Source organism: Enhydra lutris, unplaced genomic scaffold, assembly GCF_002288905.1.
Source record: "Enhydra lutris kenyoni isolate GAN:26980312 unplaced genomic scaffold, ASM228890v2 scaffoldscaffold35, whole genome shotgun sequence".
In the NCBI taxonomy this organism is placed as follows: Eukaryota; Metazoa; Chordata; class Mammalia; order Carnivora; family Mustelidae; genus Enhydra; species Enhydra lutris.
The window spans coordinates 478,039-500,738 of NW_019154119.1; the positions used below are offsets into that span (position 1 = coordinate 478,039).

The 22,700-nt window shown below is 39.9% G+C and overlaps 1 protein-coding gene across 2 annotated transcripts in view; it reads left to right on the top strand.

Annotated features, from left to right (window-relative positions):
* The first annotated feature begins 2,558 nt into the window (after nt 1–2,558).
* Nucleotides 2,559–22,700, top strand: part of LOC111154137 (mediator of cell motility 1) — a 109,775-nt gene continuing 89,633 nt past the window's right edge. For both annotated transcript variants that reach the window (XM_022513547.1, XM_022513548.1), the window contains exon 1: nt 2,559–2,959. In XM_022513547.1, coding sequence (XP_022369255.1) covers nt 2,899–2,959 — 61 coding nt within the window. In that variant the 5' untranslated portion in view covers nt 2,559–2,898. The remainder of the gene's footprint in view (nt 2,960–22,700) is intronic.

Sequence of the window (22,700 nt, forward strand, 5' to 3'; positions counted from 1 at the left end):
TTTTCCTTTTTTTTTTTTTTAGCTCTCTATACCAGTATACAGCACCACCTTATTCTTTCTAATGGGTGGATACGTAACAAGTCTCATATTGATGGATATTGTGGTTGTGCTAGTTGTTTGCTAATACAGACTGATGCAGCGAATATAGAACATATGTTGGGTTCTAGGACTAGTGGTGCCTTATTAAAGTCTGCTTTATAAGGACTCTCTTATTGAGGAATTCCATCTTACCTTTTGCTAGGACTGTTTATGGAGTGTCAAACCCAAATCCCTGGTGGATATAATGGAAATTGTTAATAATATGGGAATTGTACATATTGCCAAACAGTTTGACTAGTAAGAATAATCCTTTGGGGAAAGAAGCCTCCAGCAGAACATTTTCATAGGGAGGAAGCTTAAATTTAAATTAGGTTACTAGTTTGGAATGAGTCCTAGGATTGTTGCTAGGAGCAGAGGATAATGATAAGAAACAAAGATCAGCTTATAAATTGTTTTCAGAATATTTTCATTTTAAGTAAAGTGAATTAAAATGATTTAAATAAAATGATTCTCACAGGAAGCTTGTGAGTCAGATATTGCTGTTTGCATTTGACAGATGAGAAGACTGAGGCTTGAAAAGGTTACATTACTAGATGCCCATGATCACAGCTGGTGAGGAACAGAGTCATGACTCAAATCTGATTTTCTAGTTTGACCAGCCTGAAATATGAAGCTTTCTTAGTTCATTGTATCCAGTGTCCCTTCCACTCCTTGTTTTGGGTCATAGAAACAGAATAAGGAATCATTAACTTCAAGAGCTATCACTGCTTATCAATGCCATGTCAACCATATCGACCATTTTCCTTTCCTTGAATTTATGATGAAAGTTTACTAGTTTACCATGCCATCATTTACCACTGATTTTTGGTGCTCCGGGAAAAGTATGGTGGAATTACAGCTGCAACCAGCCTTTTTGTTATCTTTAAATCGGCTATTTGGCACATCCTTTTTGTCTTTTTCTGCATTACATGTTGCTGTTTTGGCAGGTTAGTGGCGAAGTGAGAGGGTTAAAAATTCAGTAAAGAAATACATATCGGTGGAGATTTAATCTAATAACTGTAGAAAAGGTGTGAAAGTCAGAAATGTTCCAGTAACTGATGAGGCTTTTAGGCCTGGGACCTCACACAAGATCCTTGGGGCTTAAAGTTGAAAAAATGGGAGGAGGGGTGGGAACAGGACAATAAATTAAAAATAAATATATTATGGCGCTAGGGAAACTTGAATATTAGGCAGCCAGATATTTGCTTTGAACTCTACCAACCATCTGTTTAGTATGAAATTCAGATATAACAATTTTATGGTTTTAACCCAAATCTTTCATTAAAGACATGCAAATTTCATTTATTTTCTTCCCAATTTTGGAATGATCTACTTCATAACACTTCCTCCGAGGTCCAAGATACCCCACTTTCCTGTGATTCTTCTGTAATTTTAAAGGAATTCTTTATTCCTGACACTTATGTGAAATACTGGGATTTATAAGAGAAGGAAGGGTTGTTAATAATGTTTGTTGTATGCATACTGTGTCAGGCTCTACATTTATTAACTCTTGTAATCCTAGGGACAGCTCTCGAATGAATATATTATCCCCTCTTCATAGATGAGAATAACAGGCTAGCTATATCACGCTTGAATCTAATTAGAGAGTTAAGGCATGCACCTACATCCGTATAAAATGAAACAAGATAAATGTTTACAGTGTCAAAGCCAAGATTAGGTGGTAAGGGTGGCCCCGTGAAGCAAAAACTAGCATTTGCAGAGACCACAGGCACACTACCATGTGCCTGCTTCTACAAATGAACTTCCCAGCGTGGCCACACGCTTGCATCCCTAGGATTGAGACCTTGGGGGTGTGAATCCACTGAAGATTCGTGTGTATGAGGAGGTGGGGGGGGAGGAGGAGACGGACTGTCCTCTTGGAAAGCCGCAACGGCGAGCCCTAGGTGCTCTTCATTTAAGGAAGTTGGCTGGGGGAGGGGGCTTGCCCTGCGGCTGCGTCCTGCCTACCCCCCCCCCCTCCGCCCGCAGCTCCCCCCTCTCAGCCGCTGCTGCCGCTAAACCCCGGAGAGCGGAGCGCGCACGTTGAGATTCCTCGGCGGGCCTGGCCGCGGCTGCTGGGCATGCTCAGTGGGCAGGACCCGTTAGAGTGGCGAGTAAGGAAGCGTTGGCTCTTCTCTGGGTCTGCCTTCCCCGGTTCAGGCCCCGGCCCTGGGCTTTTGTGTGCGCAGAGCTGCAGCCGCCGCTGCCTCCTCGCGGGGCCGCCCGACCCCAGATGCCGTCTGGCCTGTCCGGTTTCCGCCGTTAACCTCGCCGCGCGGCTGGAGGAGGAGCGGGGCGGGGCGGGGCCCGCGGGCCGGCGGCCGGGCGGGCAGGAGGGCCCTGCCGGGGGTGGGGTTGGGTGCGGGGAGTCCCGCGGGGGGTGGGGGGAGGGGGCGGGCGCGGAGTCACGGGGGTGGGGTCACCGGCGGTGGCTCGGGGAGGCCAGCTGGGAGGGGAGGGGGCCGTGGGGGCGGCTCGGCGGAACCAGCCGCGGCTGGGGAGCAGCGGCGAGTCCGGGGGCCGGGGCCGGGGCTTTCCGGGCTTCGGTGAAGCCGCCGCGGGCCCCATCTTCCGGCGGTCGCCGGAGTTTGTGGTGATTGTTGCTGCCGCCGCCACCGCCCCGGCTGCCATCTCCTCCTCCTGGGCCGCCGCCTCCTCCTCCTCTTCCTCCTCCTCCTGGGCCGGGCTGATCCCCTCCCCGCTGCCGCCTCCTCCTGGGCTGGGCCCGTGGTGTCTCGTCCCCTCGCGGAGCCGCTCCTGCCGCCGCCGCCGCCGCCTCCTCATTCATCCTCGTGCACCATAGGCGGCACAGGCACCAAGATGTCCAACCGAGTGGTCTGCCGGGAAGCCAGTCACGCCGGGAGCTGGTACACAGCCTCAGGTAGGGCCCCAGGCCGGCCGGCCCGTCTGCCCGCCGCCGCCGCCTGGCCCGGCGCCCGGCCGCCCGAGGTCGGCGGCCCGGCTCCGCGCGGCGGCGGGAGGACCGCGTGGGGAGGGAGCGGCCCGGAGGCCGGCCTCGCCGCCTCCCCCACCCGGGTGGCATCCCGCCGGGCAGCCCGGGGCCGGACGCCCTCTCGCTCACCCCGGAGTTGGGCGAGAGGGAGAGTCGCCGCCTTGGCAGCCTGCGCCCTCCCTCGGGACCGGGCTCGAGGCAAGAATGTGCTCCCGGAGCTCCCGGACCCGAACCTACTTGTCGCCTCCTGGGGCTCCGGGGAAGCGGGCGGCCGAGCGCTGCCACCCCCGGGAGGACGGTTCGCCCGGCGCCCGAGCCCGGCTTCCCCCACCCGGAGCCGAGGGAGGGACGCGCGTTCCTGCGCTCGCGGTTGCTCCCCGCCGGCGGTGCGAGAGGCGCCCGCGACCCGGGCGGTTCTCTGGGTCTGGCCGTGTGCGCCACGGGCTCCGCTCACCCGTCTCCTGCGAGGAAGTCTTCTCCTTCTTCCGCCGGCGGTTCGGAGACGGGCAGCGTTCCCCTCACCTTTCAGGTGCTCGGCTGTCTGGAAAGGAGTGCCGGGTAGTACTTTTTCACGTTGCCAGACGAGAGACGAGGTCTCCGCCTGCGAGATCTGGTAGAGGAGGGCCTTTTCTGGGCTGTGCAGCTCCTGTGTGTTGGGGGTAGGGTAGAAGTATTGCCAAGCAGTGGCTTGGGGTGGCCTCTCAGCTCTTTTGTCAGTGTTTTCATTGTTACTGTCATTCGCGGAAAGGGGCAGCTGGAGATGGCATCAGCACTTTGCTCAGCAGCCTCGCCAGTCTAGTCGCTCACCACCGAGCAGGTGCTGGAACTACCTAGCGAATTAGATTAGGGTCTGCGCGAATTTAGCCTTCTGTCGACACTGTCTGCAAACATTTCAGACGTCTTTATGTAAGAAAGCCTAGGGACTTTCCCTTTAACGAACGTCTTGTTAGGACGACTGTTTCCTGGGATTACTTTCAGGAGTCACATTTCTGGTAAGTTAACAAAGAAAGTTCCACTGTGATTCCTAATAGTGTTCAGTCATTTGCTATTGGCTTGTCAGTAGACTAGAGCTAACTTTAATGTGGATCGCATCATGCTTCCTTTTGCATATAGTTGGGTTGGGTAGTGCCATGGCTTGTGAGACAACAAAGATTTGGAAGAAAATCCTTTCTCTGAAGTTGCTAAACGGACTCACATATACATGCACTTTACTGACTCACTGAAGATTTGCTGTGTTAAGTAGACACAAAAGAATCCTAATGATTGGATTTGCAAGCCTAACAGGTAGCTGTATTTTTGTACTAAGCAAGTGACATTTGGCTTCCCTTCATGATCCTAAAGTACTTCATAAACGTTTAATCAATTCCCACAGTCTGAGAATGTCAGTTAAGCTTTTCTTGTTCTACATATGGGGATGTGCCCAAGACTCGGTAGGAGCCAGTGGCGGTACAGAAATTGAGAAATAGAAGAGTCCCTGGCTCCTGGGCTTGTCCTCCATTAAGTGCATTATTAGTATTCAATTTATCAATGCATAATTGTCTTTTCTGGGTTCCAAGTCAGTAAGCTGCTTTCTTCAATGTGTTTTCAAGTCTCAGTTTTCACTTTCATGGCCATCTTTTGATTTACTTCTTTTGGTTCTGTTTTCTATATCTTTCTATAAGTGTTTTATACTTTTTAATGTAGTTTGCCTTGAAATTTGGGCAAATTGATTCTGGAGGAATTTTTATAGATTCTTGAATATTCTTTGGGTAGTAAAATAAAGTATGGCTCACACTTTGGACTGAAAAGACTTCGTCAGTAATCTCAGTTATAAGAAGAATCCTTTAATCCAGCTCAAAACATTCTCTGATCATAGCTATTTATCAGTAGTGAATGAAAATGAACTATTTTCTTTCTCTTCTTACTTTTTTTTATGGTGTTACATTAGTTTTAGCTATAAAATATAGTGATTCAACAATTCCTAAAATGGACTATTTTCTTAAAAATTTGAAATGTAATCTTCTTTCCCTAAATTCTCAATGAAATCAATAATGCCATTTTGATAATGTGAATTGTCCTAGAGAAACTTATTGTTAAAAAATTCAAAGCATGTGGGGCACATGTGTGTGTGTGTCTATGTGTGATTTTAAACTTAAGTAATAATAAAGGGTGAATTTAAAGCAATGTAGTTGTTAAAGCTTATTTTATATTTTAAAAATAATAATAAATAATAAAAATAAATGAAGTAAAAATAGTTAAGTAAACTTTGACTTGGTCTAGTAACTTACTTAACAGTATCGCATTGTGCCTATGTTGGCAACATTGACCAATGGAAAACTTTTACTTGTGTTATTATTGTTTCCCTAGTGAACTTGCTGTGAAAACTTGAGTAATAGGAGAGACAGATGTGATTGTGGATTGTCATTCTATCCTTCCTACAGCATTCAGATCATGTCCATAGAATTAAAGTTTTTAGTTACTGTTATAAGTAAGGGTGAAATCACATTTGCTTCAGTTACATAGCTAGCTCAGAGGGAAAAAAAAGAGAGTGTGTGTGTAAGTATATGTTATGTATGTATACACATATATGCTTTCATTTTTATTTCTCTCTTGTTAATATACTAGCCCTTTGATAGAAGTATAAATTATTCTTTGTTCTCAAAGAATTTACAGTTTATTTGAAGTAGGTCTTAAGATAGCAGATAAACTTTGGATCCATTGAGGTAGTGCTTTTAGGAGTTCTGAGGATTATGGAATCACTTCAAAGTAGGATTTGAATTGTGATTTGAAGGAATGGTGTTTAGTTCTGTTAGAGAGGAGAAAAGAACATTGGGGAAAACTACAAAATACAGAGGCAAATAATGTAAGGAGGTCAATTTAATAAGAATGTAAGATTCGTACTGGAGTATATAGTTCTTGAGCCTGGAGTAGTAGGTTGGTGCTAGAGTATGGATGCCTGTGAGTGCTGTGCAGCATAGTGATTTGACTTACTCAGTAGGCAGTCAGGACCTAGGGAGAAGTTTCTGAGTAGGGAACTAATATGGAAGTAGCATTTTAGGAAAATTAATCTCCTGGGAAGGTTAATCCTCACTTCTTTACTCTTGTATAGCAGGGATCAGCAAACTATGCCCGCAGCCCAGATCCAGCCTACAGCCTTTATCTTGGTCAAGTCTACTAGCTAAGAACGGTTTGTAATTTTCAAAGGGTTTAAAAACAAACATAAACCAAGAAGTGTAGTAGAAACTGCCTGTGGCCCATAAAGCCTAAAATATTTATTATTTGGCCCTTTAGAGAAAAATATGCCAACCTGTAGTGTAGATTAGTGGTTTTCAAAGTGCTTTCTCTAGACCAGCAGCATAATGTGTCTGAACTCTGTATTTTCTCTATATTTTGTATAGCTTTTATTTTATTTCAGGCTCTTACTATCTTCTGTCAAGACAGTTATAACTGCCTCTTAACCAGTCTTCTTTCTCCTAGCCTTATCCTCCTTCAGTTCATCCTCTGCATCACTCCCTGAATAATCTGTCTGACCACATAATTCCTTTGCATAAATCTTACTGACCCATCTTGCCTGTTGGAAAGGTCTAAGTTTCTTCATGACTTGGCATCCTCCTATCTCTTGGGCCACTCCTTCTCACCCCATCCCAGTCCTTGTTTTTACCACCCTTAGGCAACATGTAGCAGCTGCAGTTGTTTCTTTAAGTACGCTGTGCTTTTACACAAGCTCTTTGCTCTGTTGGAATGCACTTTGCCTGGATGATTCCCACTCCTTTAAAGACTCAGGTGTTCATACCCCCACGAAGGCTGTCCTAATGCCTGACCTCTCCCAGGATGTTTTTGTTGTTCCTTTGTACTTCCATAATGTCCTGTGTGTATCTCTGTACATTTATTTGGTTTTCTTTATGTGTGGTTGTCTTCTTCTTCTTTCTTTCTTTTTTTTTAAAGATTTATTTATTTTAGAGAAAGAGGGAGAGAGTGAGGGGAGGGACAGAGGGACAGAATCTCAAGCAGACTTCCTGCTCATGACCCATGAAATCATGACCTGAACCAAAACCAAGAGTTGGATGCTGGACTGACTGAGCCACCCAGGTGCCCCCGTGTGTGTGGTCTTCTATAAGGTTAGGAACTCCTCAAAGCTAGGAACATTGTCTTGCTCTTTTTTTGTATCTTAAGTACTCAGCACAGTAGGTGCATAGTAGGTATTCAGTAAGTATTTGAATGAATGAATGAATGTTAAAGTGCTTGGCATAAAGTAACTATGGACAAAGATATTGATTGTTTCAATCCTGAAGAGCAGTGGGGGTGATAAAGGACTACTGCTGGTTAAGTCTCTGAGTATGGTATCGGTGAAGAATGTTGCTGGTGGGAAAGGATTAGAAATCCTGATTCACCAGTTGGATCCCCATTTTATCTAAGATTTTCAGAGAATCGTGACATACATATAGAAAAATGTACAACTAGATGAATTTTCACAAAATAAGCACATTTATTTAATCAGCACCTAGCTCAAGAAACATATCAGTACTGGAATCCCCAACCCTTACTGTGTTCCTGCTAACAGTAGAAAAGTTTTGTCTGGTTTTGAAATCTACATAAAATAGAATCATAAAGTATATCTTATTTGAGCTTCTTCTGTACGATATTAAATTTAGGAGATTAACGCTTGTTGTGGTTTGTTTCTTCTCATTGCTGTATTCTGTTATGTGAGTATACCATAGCTTATCCATTCTACTGTTGGTGGATGTTTGGTTGTTTTGCCGCAATGAGTTTATTTATGTATGTATGCAGGCTCCATACCTAGTGCGGGCGTGGAGCCCAGTGCAGGGCTTGAGCTCACGACCCTGAGATCCAGACCTGAGCTGAGATCAAGAGTTGGATGCTTAACTGGCTGAGCTACCCAGATGCCCCTGCAATGAACATTTTTGTACTTTTTTTTTCCTGATGAATATGTGTATGCATTTTTTTTTTAAAATTTTTTCATTTATTTGACAGAGATCGCAAGTAGGCAGAGAGGCAGGCAGAGAGAGAGGAGGAAGCAGGCTCCCTGCTGAGCAGAGAGCCCGATGCTCTCCCAGGACCCTGGGATCATGACCTGAGCCAAAGGCAGAGGCTTTAACCCACTGAGCCACCCAGGCGTCCCTGTATGTGCATTTTTATTGGTTATGTACCTTAGAGTAGAATTATTAAGTCATGGTTATGGTATGGTCATTTTTAGTAGATTCTGCTAAAGTTCTGGAAAGTGTTTTTACACATTTACACTCCCACTACCAATGTATGAGAGTTCTAGTTGTTCTGTATCTTTGTCAGCACTTATTATTGTCAGACTTTTTATTTTTAGTTATTCTGGACTGGTGCGTAATGGTATTGCATATAGTTTTAATTTTATTTTCCTGATGACTAATGAGATTGAGTGCCTTTTCATATTTGGGACCCCATGTTATTGGCCATTTGGATTTCTGCTTTTGTGAAGTATCTGTTAAGCCTTTTGCCCTTTTTCTGTTAGGCTGTTTATTTTTTCCATATTGATTTGTAGTTCTTAACATATTCTGGTTACTGTCTTGTTGGTTATGTGCATTGCAGGTGTATTCAACTCTAACTAGCTCTTCTAGGATCTTGGTGTTTTGGTGAATCTAAGTGCTTGATTTTAAAGTCTTGTTTATCAATTGGTTAGTGCTTTTTTGTTTGCATTTATGAAATTTCTGCTTGTGTCAATGTCATGAAGTTACTTTTCTGTGTTTTCTTTTAAAAGCTTTATCTTTTTGACCTTTCATATTTAGATCAAGAATTCATTCAATTGATAGCTGTATGTGTATGGAGTAGGTACATTACATAAATTTTTTTGTTGAACTAAATGTAGATACAGGAAAAATACACAAATCAAGTGTACAGTGTGATAAATGTACACAAGTTCAACATACTCTAACCTGCCCTTTAGATCCAGAAATAGAACATTTTCAGCATCCCAAAAGGATACATTACATTTTAATGTTCTTGAAATTGGTATATCTACGTCAGCTATTTGTATCCAAGTATGTGTTTAATGTGGGGACTCTCCCCCCACCCCCCGCACCTCCCCATGAAAATGGTTGTTATATTGGTGGTACCTCTTACAATTACTGGTGTCCTAGAAAGTGAAATGCTTTCAAAGAACATTCTTGAAATGTTTGTATGATCTATATCTTAATTGCAGTTTTACTTTTTGAGTTGTTTTCATTCATTTTGCCATATTTCTGAACATTTAATAAAATATATCTTGGTTCTGTAGTTAGAAAACCACAATTGTTTTATTTTTTTGATATGTGCCTTGAGTTTCGAGTGTCAAAATACATATTGGTGTGTAAAAAATTAAAGAACTAATAAAAATGTTCTTCTTTGAAGAAAAGAAGATATTTAGATTAAATATATTTAATATATTTATTATTTTATAGTAATATAAATATTTAGATTAAATATATTTAGATTAAAAATTAACTTTTTTGGATTACTAAATGTGGTGTTTTGTATGCTGATTTTTCTTTGCATTTCATCCTGCTGTTTTACTTGGAGAAGGGCAAGACAAAGAAAGAACAAACTTAATAGGCAAACTGTTGAGATTATTACTCTATTACCTCTGACTCTTTCTCACTTTCCTTCTTTTTTCTTATATAATTTCCAAATAAAAATCATCTTCTTTCCTAATTCCATGGTGTAGTTTGTATTTATCTGTTTTTGGGGTTTTGTCCTTTTGAAAGACAAAGATGAATAACAAAAGTGTCTTTCATTAAGCTTATTCCATAGGTGCATTACATATATTTGTATATAAGCTGTAATCCTCAAAAGGATCTTCCAAGGTTGGTATTATCTCCATTTATGGATGTGGAAACAATGACTCAGAGAGGTTGAGTAACTTGTTTAAGGTGTAGAAAGTGGAAGAGGGACTCTAGGGAGCAGTCTGTCTCCAGAGAGGTATGGTGAGATATGCTCTCCCAAACATTGACTTTTTCTGTTCCATTTCAGGTTTTTCTCAAACTTTTGATGTTTACCTATACTTGTATATGATTTATGGTTTATAAAGCATATTCTCATATATTTTTGATTTTCACAATAATCCTGTGATTAGGTATAGGATAGGTAAGGCAGGTAGGGCTTTAATCTACCCCCTCCTTGCTATCTTTGATGAGGAACTAAGACTTGGAGGAGGCTAAAACTGCCTGAGTCATACTACTGATAAATGTTGAGCTAAGATTTGAACAAAGGACTTCTGGCTGAAGTCTGCCGTTTTTTCTATTGTAGTGATGCTGGAGTAAGAGAGAAGTCGAATTGTTTGGAATCAGTAAGCATCTCTATAATTGTTAGGTAAATATCTTAGTTTATAGAATAATGAAAGTGTGACTAGAAACACTTAGGAATATTGGATATTATTCATGGAATATAAATACTGACACAGGATTTTTTTTTTTTTTTTAATTAGGCTAGTCCCAGAATTTGATTTGGGCCTAGCAAAACTTTTTTTTTTCTTAAGATTTTATTTATTTATTAGAGAGAGAGAGGGCGCAGAGCATGAGTGGAGGGGGTGTGGGGGGTAGGGGGAGAAGCAGACCCTGAGTGGGGAGCCTGATGTGGGGCTTAATCATGAGATCATGACCTGAGCTGAAGGCAGATGCTTAACCGACTGAGCTACCCAGGTGCCCTGGGCCTAGCAAAACTTGACATTTCTGGAGAGGCTTTACTTAACATTCAGTGATTCAATATTGAATAAACCGAGTTCTTTGTGAAAGGTACTGCTCTAGGGACTAGTTTTGTAACGGGAGATGAAACATAAAAATCCCTAGAGAGTGTGTTCTATTTGGAGGAGACAGACAATAAGGTAAATAAGTAAAATATATAGTATATTAGATACAGGAAAGTATATAATATTTGCTTTATAATAAAGCAAATAAAGCAGAGCTTGCTGGTATGTAAAGAGTTTTAAGGATGGCAGAGAAGTTTGCAATTTTTTAAATAACATTGAAAGGAAAGACTACACTTGAATGACATTTGAGTGAAGACTTGAAGTGGATGAGAGAGCGAGCCTTGCATTCTAGATGATTTTAGGGGCTGGAATAATTTTAGGCTGAGGGTCCTGCAAGTTTAAAGGTCGTGAGGCTAAAGCAGGCTTGGAGTGTTTGAGGAACAGTGAGGAGTCCTTGGCAACTGGCACGAAGTGACCTGGGACAGAGCAATGTGGGACAGAGCAAAGTAGAGGTTCAAAGTAAGTGGCTGGAGCAGAGGCACGGAAGTGTTGTGGTCGGGTGAGTCTTGAAGACCACTGTAAGGGCTTTCGTTGAGGAACTTTTGGAAGGTTTTGAGCAGGTGATGACATGATCTAATTCAGATTTACTAGAACCACTTGACTGCTGTTTTGGTCCTTGGGGAGTGGTGAAGGCTGTGGTAAGAGCAGAACTGGAGAGACCAGTTGAGGGAAAAGCTCTAGTCCAATTGGACTGAGTAAAGCAGGGGAGGTGGGTAAGAAGTGGTTGGTTACTGGATAGATTTTGAAGGTAGAGCTGAAAGGATTTGCTGCCATACTTGAAAGTGGGCTGTGAGAGGAAGACAAGAGTCATGGGTATTTCTTAAGGTTTATCCCTTAGCAGTTGCAGGAGTGGAGTAGCTACCATCTGAGGTAGGGAGGACTTAGAAAAAAATGGGGGGGAGGCATTAAAAAACGGCATTTTTTAATGCCTCCCCCCCCATTAATGTTAAGGATGTCAATTTTGGTTTGTTAAATTTTAAGATGTTTACTATACAATCACCTGGCTACATGAGCCTGGAGTTTAGGGGAGAGACCTAGACTGGAGATGTAAAATTGGGAATTATCATTATATAGATGGGTGGTTTTAAAGCCAAGTGTCTGGGTGAAATCACCACAAGAATGAGAATAGCTAGAAAAAAGGTTCATTACCTAAGCCTTAAAACATTTCCAGCCTGAACAGGTTGGGGAGATGAAGGAGATCACTTAACGAAGGCAGATTAAGCATCTCAGTAGGTGGAGAATGAGATATCCTGGGAGCCAGGTAAAGAAAATGCTTAAAGACATCTCAGCACAGTTTTCTTTACAGAAAAAACTGGGCGTTTTTTCTTTGACATACACATTTAAGTCTGGTCTAAGCTGCTGTAGTCTTTGACATCGTTTATAGTTTCCAGAGCTTCCTAACTGGTTGCCTAGTTTCCATTCTGTTCTTTACACCGCAGAGAGAGGGAGATCTTTTATTTTTTTTTCATTTTTAATTAATTAATTTTTTAAATTAATGTATAATGTATTATTTATTTCAGGGTACAGGTCGGTGATTCATCAGTCTTAACACCCAGCGCTCACTACAACATGTACACTCCCCAGTGTCCATCAGTCAGTCACCCTATTCCCCCCTCATCCCCACCCACCAACAACCTTCAGTTTGTTTCCTAAGAGTCTTGTATGGTTTGTTTCCCTCTCTGGTTTCATCTTGTTTCACTTTTTGAGAGGGATATCTTTTAAATATATGAATGAGATAATATTCTTTTCTCACAGCCCTCCCCTCATACTTAAAATCACATTCACAATTTTTACTGACGTTTAGAATGTCTTACATGCTCTGACCTCTGCTGCATAAGTTTCTGATTTCATCTCCTAGCACTTATCCTTTATGCTGTTCCGGCTGTTCTGGCCCCTTAACTATTTCCCAAATATGTCAGGCTTATTCCTGCTTTAGGACTTTTGCAGGTACTTCATAAGATTGGCTAGTTCTAGCTGAGTAGCCAAGGAAAGGATCTTTTTATTGATTCCCTTATTTTGCTAGTTACAACTAGGAGGAGAAATAGGAAGAGGTGAAAACGGGTGGGATAGCTTTTCCCAAAGTGTTCTGAGAAACAGTAGTCCCTGGAGATGCCTTTGCAGAAAGGCTTTATGGTCAAATAAGTTTAGGAAATGTTGCATCTGTTTTTCTCCCTTGGGCCCAGACAACTAACAATAGACTTGTTTTATGGCTCATTACATGGTCTATCTTGGTGAATGTTCTGTGTTCATTTGAAAATAATGTATGTTTTCTGTAGTTGTGGGGTGGAATGCTTCCTAAATGTTAATTAGGTTAAGTTGGGTTATTGTATTTAAATCTTTTATGTTCCTGTTGATTTTCCTTATTTTATTATTTATGTTAATTCCTGAGAGCTGTGATGAAATTGCCAACTATAATTCTGGATTTGTGTATTGTTGCTTTTAGTTTTGTTGATTTGTTGTTTCCTGTAGTTTGAATCTCTGTTATTTGATTTACATGTTTGGGATTGTTTCTTGAATTGACTGTTATTATGTATGTTCCTCTTTGTATCTGGTAGTAATTCTTGTTCTGAAGTATTCCTTGTTTTATATTATAAAGCCAGGCCAGCTTTCTTATGGTTAATATTTGCATGGTACATGCTTTTCTCTCTGGGTCATGGGTCACCGAGACTACCTTCAGGTTTGATGATTCCTTAGAAGGACTCAAAGAACTCAGAAATATATTTACAAGTATGGTTTATTACAGAGAAAGGGTGCAGATTAAAATCGAGGAAAGGAGAAGGTGCGTACAGTGGAATAGAGGAGAAAACAAGTGTAAGGGTCTAGTTGTCCTCTCAGTGGATTGCTCTGACAGTGTTTAATTCTTTCTTCAGTGATGCATGACAACAAAATGAAGTCCTGCCAACTGGGGAAGCTCATCTGGGCTTTGGTATCCAGGGTTTTTATGTGGTGGTGGTGGTGGGGGCCGTGGGGGGGGTACTATTGGGGAACAGTTGGGGGGGCAGTCTTGTAGGCATGAAGCACTGTTGTGACTTACCTCAACTAATCAGTTTTCAGCCCTTCTGTCTTTTGCAGAGCTCATAGTGATACAATGTGGTCCAGGGTACCAGGAAAACAAAAATAGGCATTTACCATAAATCACATTGTTAGTGTGAACTATCTATCTAGCAAGGCCTTAGGTATACAAAGACACATTTTTTTTTTATTGTGGTAAAATAAACATAGCACAAAATTGTCTATTTTATTAATTTTTAAGTGTACACTTCTGTGGCATTAAGTGCATTCATACAATTTGCAACTATCACCAACATCCATCTCTAGTATGTTTTCCCCAACTGAAAGTCTGTACCCATTAAACCCTAACTGCCCATTGACTCCTCTCCTCATCTCCTGGCAACCACCATTCTACTTTATCTGTGAATTGCCTATCCTAGGTGCCTGCCTCAGTTAAGTAGACTTATATAGTATTTGTCCTTTTGTCTGGCTTACTTCACTTAGCATGTTTTCAAGGTTAATTCATAGCATAGCATGTATCAGAATGTTATTTCTTATTTCTTTTTTTTTTTTTTAATTTTATTTTTCATAAACATATAATATCTTTTTATCCCCAGGGGTACAGGTCTTTGAATCGCCAGGTTTACACACTTCACAGCACTCACCATAGCACATACCCTCCCCAATGTCCATAATCCCACCCCCGCCTCCCAACCCCCCTCCCCCCATCAACCCTCAGTTTGTTTTGTGAGATTAAGAGTCACTTATGGTTTGTCTCCCTCCCAATCCCATCTTGTTTCATTTACTCTTCTCCTACCCCCTTAACCCCCCATTTTGCATCTCCTCTCATTTCTTTTTTTTTTTTAAAGATTTTGTTTATTTGACAGAGAGAGATCAGAAGTAGGCAGAGAGGAAGGCAGAGAAAGAGAGAGAGAGAGAGGGAAGCAAGCTCCCCACTGAGCGGAGAGCCCGATCCCAGGACCCTGGGATCATGACCTGAAGTGAAGGCAGAGGCTTAACCCACTGAGCCACCCAGGTACCCCTCATTCACTTATTGATAGATAGTTGGGTTGTTTGTACCTTTTGGCTTTGGGAATAGTATTGCTATAAATGTTGGTGTACAAGTATCTGCTTGAGTCCCTGCTTTCATTTGTTTTGGGTATCTATCTAGGAGTGGAATTGCTGGGTCATATGGTAATTCCATGTTTAGCTCTTTGGGGAATTAGCAAACTGATATTAACAGCAGCTGCACTATTCTACATTCTTACCAACAATGCTCAAGGATTCTACTTCCTTCACATCCTTGTGGACACTTGTTTTTTCCTTTTAATAATAGCCATCCTAATGAGTGTGAAGTTCTATAATTATGGTTTTAATTTGCATTTCTCTAATGACTAATTTATTTTTTTTTGAAGATTTTCTTATTTATTTGAGAGAAGAGAGAGTACACATGTGCAGGAGGGAGAAGGGGAGAGAGAGAGAGAATCTCAAGCAGATTCCTCCTGAGTGGGGAGTCCATTGAGGGGCTGAGATCATGACCTGAGTAAAAATCAAGACTTGGATGCTCTACTGACTGAGCCACCCAGGTGCCTGACATTATTTCTTTTAGCACTTTATAAATATTCCATTGAATTTTGGCTTGCACAGCTTCTGAGAATTCTGTGAGATTTTAAAAAAATATTTGTTTCTTTCAACAGAGTAGATTTTTTCTTTTCTTGTGGTTGTGTTAAGATTTTTTTTTTTTAACTTACTACCATTTTCTTGCTATTTTATCATCGTGTATGTGCCTTTGAGTAATCTCTGAGTTTATCCTTTTTGGAATTTGCCAAGTTCCTTGGATCCATGGGTTATAGTTTGCAGCAAATTTAGAAAAATTGTCATTTTAGTCATTATTACCTCAAATATTTTTTCTTTTTACCCCCTTTGTTTTCTAGACTCCAGTTAAAAGTATGTTAAATAGCTTGATACTGTCCTCTAGTTAATTGGGAATTATTTTTTTTCCTTTTTTTCTCTCTGTGCTTCCTTTTAGATAAATTTTTTTTAAAGATTTTGTTTATTTAGGGCACCTGGGTGGCTCAGTTGGTTGGGTGACTGCCTTCAGCTCAGGTCATGATCCCAGGGTCCTAGGATTGAACCCCACATGGGGCTCCCAGCTCCATGAGGAGTCTGCTTCTCCCTCTGACCCTCTCCCCTCATGCTTTTTCTCACTCTCTCTCTCACATGGATAAATAAAATCTTAAAAAAAAAAGATTTTATTTATTTATTTGACAGAGAGCAAGGGAGGGAACATACTCAGGGGAAGTGGGAGAGGGAGAAGCAGGTTTCCCTGCAGAGCAGGGAGCCCAATGTGGGGGGAGGGGGCTCGATCCCAGGACCCTGGGGTCATGACCTGAGCCTAAGGCAGATGCTTAACGACTGAGCCACCCAGGTGCCACGGATAATTTTTATTTTACTTTGTTTTCATGTTCACTGATTTTTTTGTCATGTGCAATATCTGAATTTGCATTTAATTCCATCAGTGACATCTTCTAAGTATAAAAAAGTTAATAAAATAACTGCTAGTTTCACCTGAATATTTTCTTATTATTTATTGCTGTTTTGGCTTTTTCAGCTGGTAAATTTATTTATAGGTTTAAAAAACATTTCTGTATTGTGTCCTAGAAATCAGATTGACCAGTGCTTATTCTTCTGGGATAAGTTTTTCGTGGTGAATAATACTGTTTTGCTTCAGAGCTAATAAAAAGAGTCAGCTTTCCCCCCTCTCCCTCCCTGAGATTAGGGCAACCTAGAAATTGAAAATACATGTGAATTGTAGCTTAATATTGGTTTAGGATTATTTTCTTTTAAATGGGATTATAAATTTAAAAATATTGTGAATACATTCAGACATTTTAAAAATTAAGGGATTAATTAAGAGGCTCATTCCTTTGTCACCCCTATATGTTTCATATTCCCCTTTTCTTAAATAGGTATGTGTTTTTATCAATTTCTTGAGCATCCATTGTTTTGTTAAGCATATACAAGCACATATGAATATATTGTCATTTCCTATACCTTTTCAGCAAATAGTAGTGTAGCATATTGTATAATTGTTCTGTACTTTTTGTACTTAACAAATTGAATAATTGAAGTTATTTTTGTGTTGTAACATGGAGAGTCATTCTACCTATCACACCCTCCTTTTTGGTTATTGCTTATTCTCATTCTTCAAAAGAAGATTGTTATGGTGTATTCAGTAAGGCGACCCAGAGTTGAATAGCTAAATAGCTAAATAATGTATTATTAGATCTCCAACGGTTATTTTCAGACTTTTCAGGCTGAGAGTCCCTTTACACTCCTCAAAATGACTGATTACCTCAAACAGTTTTAAAAAAAAAAACACGAATTATATCTATCAATATTTGCCAAATTAGAAACTAAAACTGAACTTTAAAAACATTTACTTAAAATATTTTAAAAATAAAAACCCATTACATGTTAATATTAATAGCATTTTTAATGAAAGTAAATTTATTTTCCAAAACAAGGAAGATATGAAAGATTGGCATTTGTTACATTTTTGCAAATATCTTTAATGTCTAGCTTAATAGAAAACAGCTGGAGTCTCATATCTGTTACTGCATTCATTTTGTTGTGATATATTTTTAACCTAAACCATATCAAGAAAATCTGGCCTCATGCAGATATGAATTGGAAAAAGGCAGAGTATTTTAGTGGACTTTTCAGATAATTATGGATATCCTTTTATGATGTTACACTAAAACTAAAGTTGTGGTTTCTAAAAATTGTTTTATTGAAATACAGTTGACATGGGATGAATTATACATATTTAATATACCTGTGAGATTGTCAGCATCAGAGTGGTGTGCTTCTAAAGGCAGTTTTAGAAAGATTAATTCCAATCTGGAATTTGAAAACCTAGCAATAAAAATTGTTTTTTTTTTAAGATTTTGTTTATTTGAGAGAGAGTGAGAGAGTAGAGACCGAACAAGTGGAAGGGGCAGAGGGAGAAGGAGAGAGAATCTCAAGCAGACTCTGCACTGAGTGTGGAGCCCAACACAGGACTCAGTCTCACAACCCGGAGACCACACCTGAGCCAGAATGAGGAGTCAGACACTTAATTGACTGTGCCATCCAGGTGCCCCAGTATTGAAGTTTTTCTACTGTTTTCATTAAGATCTGTCTATCTTCCACTTAAAGTGGATCTATATCTGTGCAGAATTTTTATAACACATGCATTAGTCATTTGGAAAATATTTGTTCCTTGGTTTATGCCGATCTTGCAAGTGTTACACATGTTATCATTCATCGTTAAAGAATCACATTTGTTAGTATCACCATTCTTATCAGAAAAGTCTCGTTGACTTGGGAAGCTTTTAAGCCCATAATGGTAGAAACAAATTTTGCAGAATTTCAGTTTTCTCAAAGCTTGAATTCGTAGTCAGCAATATATACTGACAGTTGTTTTCCTTGATGTGATAGGCTCACTGTTGATTTTCAAGGAAATTCTGCTAAATGCCCAAGATTAAGTAACCATTATTTGTCAGTCATTCTTTCAAGAAAAATGTTGTTCCATAATAAAGTGGCTAGGTCAGCTTACAACTCAGTCATGTCAGTGCTTTCCATTTCAGCACACAGAATATTGAAAAGTGTGTACTCAAGGCTTGAGATATAATAAAATGTGTCATATTTATAGCTATAGTTCATCAAAGACATCCCTAAATGAAACTGGCTTTTTTTTTTTTTTTTTAAGTTTGTTATGTGTGTGGTGGCGAAGAATGTAATGGCTGCTAATATTGTCTAGTACCCTTGCTAATAAGAGGCTTAACAGTTGGGGCGCCTGGGTGGCGCAGTCATTTGAGTGTCTGCGTTTAGATCAGGTCATGATCAATCGCTTCTCGGCCTTTTGGCTAAGATCAAGTGTAGATCAGGTCATGATCCTTGTGTCCTGGAATCGAACCTCATATGGGGCTCCCTGCTTGGCTGGGAGCCTGCTTCTCCCTCTTCCTCTACCCACCTGCTCATGCTTCTCTCTCTCAAATAAATAAAATAAAAAAAAAAGATGCTTAGCAGTTTTACCTACTTTTGAACCATCAGAGCAAATGTCAATACAGTGAAAGAAGCAAATAATATTTTTAGTATTATTTTGAAAATGATTTTAACTTCTGAAAAGGTCTCAGAGATCCCCAGGAATCTGCAGATGTTACTTTGAGAACTGCTGGGTTATAGAAATCCTTGCTTTTCCTTGGCATTTATATTAACCCTCCTACACCCCCCCCAAGTTCTCTATTGTAGTGACTGTCAATCTGTTTATCTTCATATACACTCCCCACCCCTCCAAAGTATATCCTGTACTATATTATATACTGCTTTTGTCGCTCATTTTGACCTGATTTTCAAGAGGACAATGATATACGTGATTCTGATATACTTCTTTCACCTCTGTGGTGAGGGATTATTGGAAACCTGCTGAATTAGAATTGCTGTTAAGTGGGACCCAGATATCTGCATTTTTACCATACACCAAAGATGGTTCTAATACACAACATAGAGAACTACTGCTTTGAGCCTTTAGGAAGAAAAGTGGGTTGCTCAGTGTAGAAGAAGGTATTACCATCATCAGTTTTGTATTTACTGTTCAGAGTAGATGACATCACCATTACCAGTTTTGTATTTATTGCTTAGAGTGAAAGGTGATATCACTGCTGTCATCTTTGTATTTCTAGCACCCAAAGCAGCATCTGGCACACAGCAGGAGCTCACTAAATGCTCATGACTCTTGTTATGTTATTTGTCTAACACTGACTTGCCAAATATATGATGATAAAGTTAGCTCTAAATTAAGTATTTAATTGTATTTCTTAGTGTGCTGTGAGAGTATGTTTTGGAACTTACAAACCAAGGAAATCAATGTGACTGTACTGCTTTAATGATTCCTGCTTCAATGATTTTTTTTTTTTTTTTTTTTTTTTTGGTATTTGTATTTAAGCTTCTGATTATAGGTAGCCTACATGATTTGGCTTATTCCTGCCTATTGTACATTATCTTTTGTCATCTCCCCCTTGTTTACTAGGATTCGTGGAACTGGTTATTTTTTCTTCCTGATTCATTTAACATGGTGAACTCTCTACTCAGGGCTATTTTACTCGCTATTCTCTCTTCCTAGAAATTTCTACCCCCAAGTCTTTTTTTTTTTTTTTTTAAGTTTTTATTTAATTGAACAAGAGAATGAGAGAGACCATGAGATGGGGGAGGGTCAGAGGGAGAAGCAGACTCCCTGCTAAGCAGGGAGCCCGACTGAGATTTGATCCTGGGACTCCAGGAGCATGGAGTATGACCCAAGCTGAATGCAGTTGCTCAACCAACTGAGCCACCCAGGTGCCCTCCACCCCCACTTGGCTCTTCTTACTCCACAGGTCTCAGTTCAGTTGTTAGATACTTGAGGTGCCTTCCCTGCCTTTTTTTTTTTTTTTTTTAAACTTTTGTCTTCTCCGGGTATCTGGGTGGTTCAGTCGGTTAGGTGTCTGCCTTTGGCTCAGATGATAATCCCAGAGTCCTGGATTTGAGCCCCATGTCAGACTCTTTGCTCATTGGGGAGTCTGCTTCTCGCTCTCCCTCTGCACCCCCCACTAGTACTCTCTCTCTCTCTCTCTCTCTCTCAAATAAATAAACAAAATCTTTAAACTCTGTCTTCTCTACTAGACAGAGTGGCTACAAAGTAATAGTTCTGTTTGATAGCATTGATCGAAATTTGAAGTTACTTTGTTTACCTATTTACTGTCTGCCTCCATTCTCTATAATACACGCTCCCTGAGAACACAGACCTGCCTTTCCTATTGTTGTCGCCCCAGTGTCAGAAATAGTCTTGGTGTGAAATAGGACTATTTTGTAAACTTCATTAAGTAAATAAATGAATTAATAAGTGAAGAGATTATTTGGAAGAAAATTATTTTGGTTATTCAGTATATATCTTAAACTGAATAGAAAAGGTAATGGCCTATTTGTTTATTTGTTTGTTTATTTATGAGAGAGAAAGAGAGAGAGAATCTTAAGCAAGCTTCATGTTCAGTGTGTCCTGACATAGGGCTTGATCTCATGACCCTGAGATCATGCCTGGGGGTGAAATCAGGAGTTGCTTGCTTAACCAACTGAGCCACCCAGGCACCCTATGTATTTGTTAATAATTAAGGACTTTATGTGAATAACTTTGTTCAGTTAGATTAAGTGAAATATCACATATGTATTTGGGTTTTCTGGTTTATAAAATTGCTTGTGGAGTAGATGGTGTAGAATTTTTTAACTGAGTTAAGACAGTTTGTGTTTTAGATTTCTATATAGTCTATTACCATTTTGTCCATCCGGCAGTAATGAATGGTTGTTTTGTACATTTAGTTAATCAGGAAGTATTCACTAAATACATGGTAGTGTTTTACTAAAAATCTGGGAAGTAGAAGATAAGTACAAATGAACCCTCACCCAGGTTCAGATGCTCCATATGATGGGGCTTCGGGATTCTCTTGAATGATTATAGCCAGCATATATTGAGTCTTTGCTGTATGTCAGGCATTTGCACTTGCATTTCTCTTTTAGTACAACAGCCCATGAAAATGATTAGATTATTCAGCCACAGTGTTGGTGCTAGTGTTCCAACCAGCTCGATCCACAGTTGGAGCTCTTAAGTACCACTCCATATTGCATCCCATACAAGGCTTTTAGTAAATTAACATCTTAGATAATTAAACATATATATTTCTTTGAAAATAAAATGTTAGGGAATCATTTAACTTGTAAAACATTCTGTTTTGTGGAGTTTCATGGCATAAGATCGATAAAGGCAAGATAATCATAAAAAAACTCCCAAATATGTAAAGTTCTTAACCCTGTATGTTGTATAAATTATATAGTGCACAATCTTTTAATATGCTGTCTTGTAATTAAAACACATTTTCAAGCGTACGAATTTTCAGTCGCTATCCATTGTCTATATGGGAAATAAGCAAACTTAAAAAAAATTTTTTTAGGATAATAATACTTACTATCTCACAGTTTCTGTGGGTCAAGAATCCATGTGTGGCTTAGCTGGCTCCTCTTGCTAAGGGTCTTCAAGCAAACTCCTTAATGTCAGCTTAAGGGGTTACTTTTTCTAGCTCCCCCTTCTCAACTATGCGGGCTTTTGTTTCATGCAACTGAGATGGTCATTTCCACATTTGTGCTTTTGTTTATTGCTTCCTTTTGTTTGGAAATACCCTGCCATCTTCTGCTTTTCTGGTTCTACCTTAAGACCTGAGTTAATTTATTTTTCTTCCTGACACTTTTCTTTCATCTGAACTCTTAAATCCCTCATTAGGCACTGTATTTTTAGCCTATCTTGTTTTATATAGCTATTTCCCCAACTGGATAAACCTCTTGATGGAAATGGCTGTCACTGGTATCTTTTTGTAGTTTGCGTCTTACACACAAGGAATTCAGTAACTGCTTGCTAGTGGAAAAGATAATAAAAAGCCATGTATGTAATGTCAGGAATGTTTTTAAATAAACATTTCATTTTGTTCATCTTGTCTCATTATAAATCTTAAGTTTAAAATCTGAAAATTTATATTATTGTAGAAGATTTTAGTGTTTAATTTTGTGAAGAAATGAAATGTTGGCACTCTAAATGGGAAAAAAAAGTATGTTATATGTCAGTCTGTATAAATAACAGGACTATGATCATAGTAATTAATATTTTGAGCATTTTTTTCTTTTTCTTTTCTCTTTTTTTTAAAGCAGGCTCCACTCCCAGTGTGGGGCTCAAACTCATGACCCTGAGGTTAAGAGTCGCGTGGTCCACTAATTGAGCCAGCCAGGCACCCCAATATTTTGAGTTTGTAGAAATGGGTATTTCTTTGACACTTAATATATGTATATATATATTTAAAGATTTTACTT